This window comes from Glycine max, chromosome 14 (assembly GCF_000004515.6).
Source record: "Glycine max cultivar Williams 82 chromosome 14, Glycine_max_v4.0, whole genome shotgun sequence".
In the NCBI taxonomy this organism is placed as follows: Eukaryota; Viridiplantae; Streptophyta; class Magnoliopsida; order Fabales; family Fabaceae; genus Glycine; species Glycine max.
The window spans coordinates 11,098,021-11,108,193 of NC_038250.2; the positions used below are offsets into that span (position 1 = coordinate 11,098,021).

A 10,173-nucleotide genomic window follows, 5' to 3' on the forward strand; every position below is an offset into this window, starting at 1 on the left:
GGAGAGACCCTGACGGACTCTTCGGAGTGTAGGCCTTGGGGGTCACACGGTTTGAGTGCTCCTTTAAGCCTATGTTGATCCCATATGGTTGGAGCATTCTCGCAAAACATTGTGACCCTGACTGGTCTCCCTATGATATTACCTAGTGAGAGTGACTTGACTTGTTAGTGTGTGGTTTGTCTTGTCATGTACTCCTAGGTGCTCGATGAGGTTTTTCACTGACATGGTACCACATTGCATATAGGCTTGAGTCTTAGCATAACTGTTGCATACGCTTGCTAATTGTTTATTATGAAATTGATGTGTTATTATGTCTTGATCGGAGTGTGTGATTCTTGTGTATTGTGATTGATGATTGAAAAGTGAATTTTGAATGACAAAGTGATGAAATAATGTGAGATATGCTAAGTAAATTGTATTTGGCTATTATATGTTGTCTTGTTTCTCTCTAGTAGTTAGGAATCTGATAACTCACTCTCGGTTTGCTGTTTGTGTTTGAATCCTGTGATAATCTTGAACTTTGTGTTCGGGAGAGCAGATGAATAGGTGGATGACTATGAAAAACCTCATGCTAGAGGACACGGGAACACAGCGCTCTGATAGGATGTGACATTAGGATATAGGTTCTATATTAATTGTATGAAGCTTAGACGACCTTGTTTGAGCCGAGATGACTTTATTATTTATTTGGACAAGTTTGAATATGATGTAGAAGAAAGTGAATGTGAGCCTTTTACTCCTTTGAAAGGCTTGTATTTAAAAATGTTTTAAAAATACTTTTAATTAATATTTGAATTTTTATTCCTTTATTAGTATACATGTGAGGAGTAGAGGGTATCTCAACATATATATATATATATATATATATATATATATATATGTAGGTTTTACTTTTTTGTAGGACATGAGTCTTATTTATTTCCTATTTAATAGTTTTATTTCCAAAATGGTGGGAGTTACATGAATTGTAACTGATAAAAATGTGTTAGATAAATTGTTAAAAAAATGTATTGCAAACACTACTATTCCTATTTACATTATGCACATCATATGGTTGCTGAACAAACGTAAAATGATCTCGAGTATAAATATTGAAGTCGAGAATTGAGATGATATCTCCTGCAAAATTAGACAGGGTCCTACTCTCTTCCTTTCCCTAACTGCACCCCGTCCAATACTGCAGGAGACTCAAATCCTAGTCAGATCATTGATCCTATTCAATAATACTGATGTACATAATAAATTCTTGCACACCCCTCTTTCACTCCTTTAATTTTAGTGGCAAGCTCTACATAATTTCTACTAGCAGCAAGTAAAATATTACCATCACCTTCAAAAGGGTGCTCTTATGATTTCTGGTAGTGCCAATATTTGCCAAAACTCCCAATACATAGCCTAATAGGAAAGGCTTATGTTATATACCTCTACTTTGCACGCTCCAGCTAGTCCTACTAGCTTTCTAATAGCTATTATGCATTCGGAGAGATGAAAAAGAATATTGTAGATGAGTAGATCTATACAGTTTTTAAGGTAGACACTGATGATGAAAGAGGAGAGAACATGATTCATTCGTTGCAAAACTTTCCTAGGCTCTTATTCTATTATACACAAGCGGAAATTTACATGGATATATCACCTCAGGTACTGTTCTAGACAATCTTTCAATTTTTGGAATGTCACAGGTTTTGACACAAACGAGTCCATACCATTTGCATAACATTCCTCAGCACTCTCTGACATTGTGTTTGCTGTCATCTGCATTAACGTATGATAATATAAGAAAATGTTTACTTTACTGCTCAAAGATTGCAGTTATACATAAAAGAGGTAGTTAGTTCCAATATTAAGACAATTTCATAATTTAATAGGAATTATATCAATGATTAGGATGGAGTGGTAAAAATAGCAAATCTTATCGAATGTCAATGTATAAATATTTTATATTGAAGAGTGTATATAAATTAAACTCAAATAGAAATCAGCCAAAATTTTGTTTTAGCAATAGTTTTGAGCAAAAAACAGCTAAATGGGTTATGGCAAAATTTGATTAAGCAAGAAAATCATGATCCCTGGAGAACTATCAGAAAATAAAAATTGTCAGGTTCAGCAACACCATGCTACATTGAGGGTGGCAAGTGGCATATTCTTTGTCTGGTGATAGTTGTTTAAATAATTGAGTGTAGTAAGGTTTCTTGTCTGCATGTTTATACAAGTTAACATGTTGGAGTTCTTGTCTTCTAGATTCGATGTAGTGCACAAGAAGACAAATTACTCACCGCAATGATGTGGATCCGGTTTTTAGGTGGTACAGAACATTCATTTGAAGCTGGTAAACATTGTTCTATCCCAGCTTTTCTTGCAGCTTCCCAATTGCCCGTGTCCTCATAAGACCGAATCAGTTTTGTTGTTTGAAGACCATTCATAACTGGCATGTAAACATCCTATAAAACACAAGTATCAATTAATCACCTTAAACTAAAATTTTTATTCATAACAAAAAACTATGAGCATTTTACATCAGTAAGAAATATTGCATACAAACTGAGTCCAGGGAGTCATTCATTCTATTTCTTATCCTAAAGTGGACTGGCCAATTTTCTTGAAAAGAAAATGCAGCGATTAGTATATGAAAAAAATGAAAATGCATCAAGATAAATTACCATCAATATGATATCATAAGTATGGTGCTGAACTGCACGTACGGCTTCCACTCCATTATTCACAACATCCATGCTATAGCCTAACCTCTTCATCATTGACTGTGTCACCATGACATTGATTTTGTTATCTTCAACAAGAAGAATCTTAGGCCCTAATGAGGATTTGGTTACTTCTGATAATGTGTTATTATTACTACTAATAACACGTTGGGAGGTTATGTCTGTGTTCACTAGTTGACATGTTTGTTGAGGTTCATTTGACATTGTTCCAAGAGTCATTACCATTACCTCCTTATGTTGAGAAGAGTCTACACTACCATTCTGTAACCGAGCATGTGCCTTATCTTGATTCTCATTGTTTGTGTTAATTACACTTTCTTGCTTTGTTTCTGGGCTGTGACTTGATGAACTTGTTGATTCAGACATCTCTGGAGCATCAACAATGACTGAAGATGCATCCTCAGTTGAACTAATCCCTTTTGATCTTGTGTTGGTAGTGAGGAATGAGTAAGAATTTTCTGAAATGCCATTGAACTTGTGTGAGCTTCTGAAACCTGGTAGTATATTTTGGGGCCTGGTAGGTCCATTAGAAGTGAAGAGAGAGCCCAAAGTGCGTGGTTGGAATTGGAAGAACCCCTCTGTTGTGTCATCATCATTATCATCCACATCTGAGAGCTCATCTGGGTCATCAGAATCATCACAAGCTGTTGAAACCTTGTAAGGAAGTATGAATGTGAAGGTAGAACCAACATGTTCTTTGCTAGTCACTGTTAGGCGACCCCCCATTAACTCAACCTGTTCCAAGTGCAAGGAAACATTAACAAGGTGTAATATATGATTAGTCTTAGAAAGAAAATCATGTTAATGTTGGTCCAGTTAGAAATGATAGAGATACCTATACAATGTGGAATATCATCACATTTTTTGTTCATTGTTCTTTAGGCTAAAACCATTTAGTTTAATTTCTATGGACTATCAGTGTAAAAAATTTTACACTACCAATCAATCAAAAATCATTGTTAATATGACTTATATGATGGCTATTGTAAAAGTCAATAAACTTATTATACATGATAGTTTGTAATTGAATCACAATATAAAAACACTTTATACTATGAGTGCATTTGCTATTTACTCAAAACGATTTACTTTAGAGCAGGTTATGAAAAAAATAAAATGAGATTTAAGAAATTCTTAAGTTGAAACTTGAGTGTGTATGTTTCTGTTATCTAAGAATTTACTTTGGCCAAAATAAGAGGCAGGGGGGAAAGCTTACCAGCTGTTTGCATATTGCTAGTCCCAGCCCTGTGCCACCATACTTTCGAGCATGATCAGCACTTACTTGCATGTACCTTCTAAATAAAGTAGGTATAGCCTTTTCTGTAGCATTATATATAACATGTAAAAAATTAAGTACTTTCAAACTTATATAGGTACAAAATAACATTAATCCTATAACAAATTAAGTACTAACATAAAGTTTTAATATACCAGGTATTCCGATTCCTGTGTCATATACATCACAACGTATCCACACAGTTTCAGTTGAATGCGTTTGCTCCTCAGTATCTCCATTCATTGAGCATTCACTTTTAACTGAAGATCTACATTCATCATTGAATGCATGATTTTGGCTAGGATGGTCATTGTGTTTCTGACCATCAAGACAATTTTGATCGCTGCTGCTTCGCGGCGTTGATGCACGTTTCTCTTCCTTCACCCCATTTGCTGAATTTGTTGACTGTTCTGTGATCATCTTTTGATGGCCTTCTGCTTTGGCAAAAGGTGGTTCTGGAACGACATAAAGGTTTATTCCAACTTTGCCTTCATGTGTAAACTTTACCGCATTGCTGCAAAATATTAGAAAATAATAAATGTAGAGCAATGGATAATCAGAAACACATTCTTTAGTGGGGTATAAGGAAGGAGAAATAAAAGCTAAGTGTCAATATAATTTCATTAATACTACTCATGACCTATTGTCCCATTGTATACATGAAGCAATTGATATAGTTTGATAATAAAATATCAAACTACATTATCAAAATATTGAATGTAGTTTGATAATATAGTACTCAATAATACGCATGAATCATGATTCATGACCTATTGTAATCTAAAAGCACAAAGTTATCTATGGACTAGCTATGATGTGCAGCCAAGTACAAAACTAAAAGAATAAATGGAAAAAAAAATTAATTTAATTCCTCTCATGACAACCAAAATGAAAACATTTGAAGTGGTGGTTGGTTGCAAATTCAAAGACTATTCAATCAATTGATGCTTAGTACCTGACTAAATTTGTGAGAATCTGCCGAATCCTTAAAACATCTCCAATGACCTGCAATTATGCATGAAGCAATTGAAGTGCAAGTTAGCTATCAGGTGAAATTATGTCTTTGCAATCAAAATTCAGGTCAGGACCTGACCAGAGTTAGATCATAGAAGTAGTTCTGAGTTTAGGTACAACAACAACGCTAAATCTTTGTTAGTAATGCAAGTGTTACTTAATTACTCACCTCAATAGGCATATCATCTGCCACATTTCCTTCTAAGGTTAACATTTTCTGCAATGAAGCTGCAGCTGTCTGGAGTACATGCTTTACTACCTCTCTTGGCCGGAATTTTGTAGCTTCCAATTTCATAACTCCTATAGAGAACAAGGGGGGTTTGAGGGGTGGGCAGAAATTTAAATGATCAGAAAATTGAAAGCACTTTTTTTCTTCACTGTACATAACTAACTTCCATTTTCCTCTCTGAATGATTAATATTAGTCTTTGAATAACTGTTTAAGTTTGGATGCCAATGATAACAAGCAATAGTGCAGGAGAAATTTCTAACCTGACTCAACCTTGGAAAGATCAAGAATGTCATTTATAAGCTGAAGAACCAAATCTCCTGAAGATATCATGACATTCAAGAGCTGCCTTTGCTCCCGATCAAGTTTCGTGGTGGAAAGAATTTCAGCCATGCTAACAACTCCAGACAGAGGAGATCTTATCTCATGAGACATTGTTGCCAGCATTTGTTTTGCTCTCATAGTCTCCTCTATTGAAAAGAGAGGGAAGGGTGAGGAGAAAAATAAGCTTTTTACAGCCAAAGCAAGTTAATAAGTAAAATTCATAAATTAAGATTTGGCTGAGTGATTAAACCTGTAATGTGAATGGTTTTATTAAGTTCTGTTTCCTTTGCTTTCTGGACTGCAATCTCTTCCCTGAGCTTTGCCATTCTTTCTCTTTTTCTTACCTGCAGTTTGTGAAAAATATAAATATCTTCTTTACAAGAACAAGACTTCAAGTAACACTTAAAAGCAAATAACATGTACCTGATCTGTTATTTCCATTCCCATGTAGTTTACTCCAATTGTCTCTCCTGCTTTGCTAAAGACAGGTTCTACATATATCAAGAATGTCTTTGACCCAAATAATTCTGTCTCAAAAGTAATTTCCTTTTTTGCAGGCAACCCTTTTTCCATTACTTCCCTCTTGAAATCCTGAGATTCCTTAACACCGGATCCTGTGAAAATTTCAACATCTGTTTTTCCTATGATGTCCTGAAAAAAAAATGAGTTAGTTTTAAGAATCAAGATATCTCAGTATACTCCTTTTCATAAGAAGTTAAATAACTCATAAATAGGAAAGAAGTTTCTACTTTAAAGAAGTTTCTTCTGAAGTATGTGCAGATTTTGATTTAAAAAATAAAAATAAATTACAATGCTACTTAATCATATGAACTTGCAATAAGAACTTCAACAATAATCATTACCTCCTCTTGTAAACTCGGAAAATGATTGTAGATAAAGCGATAGCGCAACTCTTTGTCCTGGAAGAAAAGTATCAGAGTCAGTCCTTTTCTGATTGAAAGATCCCTTACAATGGCAGACATGTATTTAGCTTTCAGAATGATAAAACAATTAAAACTACAATAAAGGAGTTATAGTACAAGTACTGCACAAAATATGGACCATGCGTTAGAAGGAAAACAATGTCATGCAATTCCAAAGCATTACAGATTTTTATCAATTAGGTGACAAGTTCCTATATTTACGTTTCGTGTTTTATCAATGTGGTGACATGTCCTATATTTATGTTTCACATGTTAATGCACCAACCACCTGATCCCCCAACATAACACAAGTTTTAGATAACAGTTTAGTGGCACTGTTCACATATTCTAGCCTTTTAAAAAGACATTTTCAGGCATTATTCTGTGTCCACTGCAGCTAGGCAATACAGCCATAAAGCAACCTTCCATCTAAGCCGATAGAAAAGATAACTGTTGTCCAAGTGCATTACTTGCTTTCATGTACATATTTCAACATGTCAACCACCATGCTGTAAACAAAAGATAATGTTGTGTTTACAAGAGGGAACCGGTACTCTATACAGAAAAATATTGAATATAAGTTCAAAAAATGCCACTAATACTTGCAAAGTCCTAACTCTTTTAGTACTTAGACTGAGGAAAAGCTAATCTAAGATAAATTGCACACAATATGGAAAGATTTTTCTATGATTACTTTCAATAGATAAACTCAATACTCACTGTAATGTACCTGATGGCCAATAACAACAGGTGCATTTTGGAGAATAAAATGTAAGAAATTATCTGCTCTCTTCAGAATCTGAGATAGTTCTTCCACAGGTGAAGACTGCCTTTCAAGATTCTTTACACTTTCTTCCAACTTGTCCATTAGTATCTGCTCCCTCTGCACACTTGCCTCCAACTGTCTTTCCAACTGCAGCGCCCGTTGTTTCCAATACACAACAGTATCATACTCAGCATCAATTTCAATCCTCTTGGTTTGCACAACTATATTACTTTTCCTTAATGGCACGGGCACATCTTGCCATGTATAGTACACCTCATCCAATATAGAAACTGGGCGCTTGTCACCGCCATAATTCTCTTCCTCGAACCGAGTGTCTTTGAGTATCTCCAACTTCCTGAGCTCAACTTCCTTCCTTTGTTTGCTAAGGTTGTCAAGTTCCTCTCTGAGAAGCCGAACCGCGTTAGCCTGCTTATACTCCCAGTGTTTCATGAGGTATGCCAGCTGAGAAGACCCTTTATCTGTGTAATTTGTAAGCTCCATGAGACGCTGGAAATCAGCTATAGTTGGCTCCTCTATGATTGTGACTTCCTCCAACATATCCTGGTCTCTTCCAGGCTTTTCTATATTGAACTGTTTTCCAACATCAGTGCCAATATCTTCAGGCCACATTGAAGAGAGGACTTCAATGTCCATGTCCTCAATACAGTCACTCTCCATCTCGCAAACCATTGAAAGCAAACTGATAGCATCCAAATTTCTTTTCCACAATATTCAACTTGTGGTTTCAACTAGCTCTTCCTTCAATCCATAGTACTTGCATCACAAGAAGCACTGGTCAATGTATTAAATTATTGTCTTTATCTATAAGCCAGAGCACTAGTGCCAGCTGCAATCTGTTAGGCCAAGATGAGTCTCTTGTAAGAAATTGGAACAGATATATAATAATAGAATTAAGTTACCATTAAGGAAAGGTGGAATTGAAATAAAAGAAGTACAAAAACCAAAAGTAGTACAGTGAAAGTAACCACCAAGATCAGGAACTTAACTTTAACCGACCAAGAATAGAAGAATAAGGAAAAAGTTAAAAGAGACGAAACACAATGTTCATTGATTTGATGTCATTATGTCATGCTAAAGAATTGAAATATGGAATGTGACAAAACCATGACCTGAGGACAACGGTTGAAGAAAATATGTGATATCAACCCCTGAAGAAATCACACTTGAATAGAAGTTTAACTGATTAAGAAATCATGAATTGGTGCATTAAACTATTTAAAATATATATATATATATATATATATATATATATATATATATTGGAAAGTGTTGAAACAGAAGTTGAATAGCACCTGACACTGACACTGCACATTCAGAATAACGAGAAAGGAAGTGAAAAACACACCTTAGACTTTTAAGAGCTCAATCACACAAAAACAAATAAACTTCATCAAACACTTATAAATTGCAAAAACAAAACTACTACACATTTTCACAAATACAAAGAAGATTGAATGATTGATCCCAATTGCAATAAACAAAATCAAGATCCATCATCAGCAATAGCAACAACAACCACCCAAATAGAAGAAAAAAATAATAAGAACTCTAAAGAAAAGGCATAAGGATTTAAATTGGACACCCCCAAATTAAAAACTAATACAATAAATGCAAACCAACCTTATACATGATTGTGAATCATGTCATGACAATGAATTGTTGAAGAAGTCCAACCTTTCTGGATTGATGGAATTAAAGCGAGTGACCAAAAAAAGACCCCAGAAAGATGAAGAACTGAGGCTGACAATGTCCAAAAGTCTTTCCCTGTAGATCTGAGGAATCTCTTCAACTATGGAGTCAAAAGCATTCAATGACACAGCTGAAACATACATGTAGTCAATGACTAGAGAGGAGAGAGAAAAAGAGAGAGAGAGTCAGCTCAGGGCAGAAGAGAGAGGACAGCATGTGATTGTAAACTTGTGAGGGTAAAGGCAAAAACTTTTAAAAAACCAAAAACTAATAGAACAGAAACCCAAGCAACCATGTGCATTTGGGGGTCAAATATGATAGAGAAATGTTCTTGCCCATTATTTTTTTCTATTCCTTATTTTAATTGTCTTTCTTGTGTCATATTATGAGGCAACAACGTTACCTCATTGTTCAGTTCACGGTTCTCTTTCCTCTGCAAACCTCAGCATTAAGCCGAAGTTATTGGTATTAGTCACCATGCAACTATTTTTTTACTAAAGCTTATTATTGAGCACCACAGTTATTATCTTATTCTAATTTTGCTGAGGCAGGTTGATGGGGCACAAACAAGTATTAATTAATCAAAAACTATTGAATGTTTATAGTGTCTATGTTGAGAAAAACGATATTTTTTTTATTAAATAATTTTTTATGATAACTCAATTGAACAGCTTACGTTCGCTCTGCAGCCAGGATCAGTTGTCCTTAATATGATTATTTCTTTTGGATTGCTAAGTGTATCTTTCTTTGAAAATAACTATCAAACACTAAATGTGAATACATCTTCTAGTAAAAATTTGAATCTTAATTGACAACATTATAAAAAATTAGTTCAAAGCTGACCCAGCCTACACCTATCCAATGAAATATATGATTTGAGATTTAAATTTTGAATTTGAATTAAATGCGAGCCTATTTAGTTCTATCAAGACCCAATTCAAACTTATTCCATAAAAACTCACCTAAAGTTAAAAAAAAATTGGATTTTCATCTGCTTACTTTTTTTAAAAACTCACCTAAACTTCATTTTAAAAACTCAAATGGAATCAATTTAATCTGTCTACTTTTTTTGTAACATGCATTAAACTTATCCGCAATAGATCAAATAACTTATTTTCTCACTTCTTTTTTTAATATATCCAAACCATGTTGGTCGATTATTTACCTAGTAATAAAGAAAATATAACAAACAAATCAATATCAAAGAATGAA

The 10,173-nt window shown here is 34.5% G+C and overlaps 1 protein-coding gene across 1 annotated transcript; it reads right to left on the minus strand.

Annotated features, from left to right (window-relative positions):
* Positions 1-1,572: 1,572 nt before the first annotated feature.
* Positions 1,573-9,294, minus strand: LOC100796072 (histidine kinase 5). The gene is made up of 13 exons (XM_006595996.4): positions 8,893-9,294; positions 7,216-8,105; positions 6,426-6,482; positions 5,986-6,213; positions 5,813-5,906; positions 5,502-5,708; positions 5,180-5,310; positions 4,952-5,001; positions 4,152-4,510; positions 3,937-4,040; positions 2,661-3,455; positions 2,277-2,441; positions 1,573-1,755 (listed from the first exon to the last, which is right to left on the minus strand). The coding sequence occupies exons 2-13, from the start codon at positions 7,939-7,941 to the stop codon at positions 1,633-1,635; spliced, it is 3,039 nt and encodes a 1,012-aa protein (XP_006596059.1). The 5' UTR covers positions 7,942-8,105; positions 8,893-9,294; the 3' UTR covers positions 1,573-1,632.
* Positions 9,295-10,173: the final 879 nt, after the last annotated feature.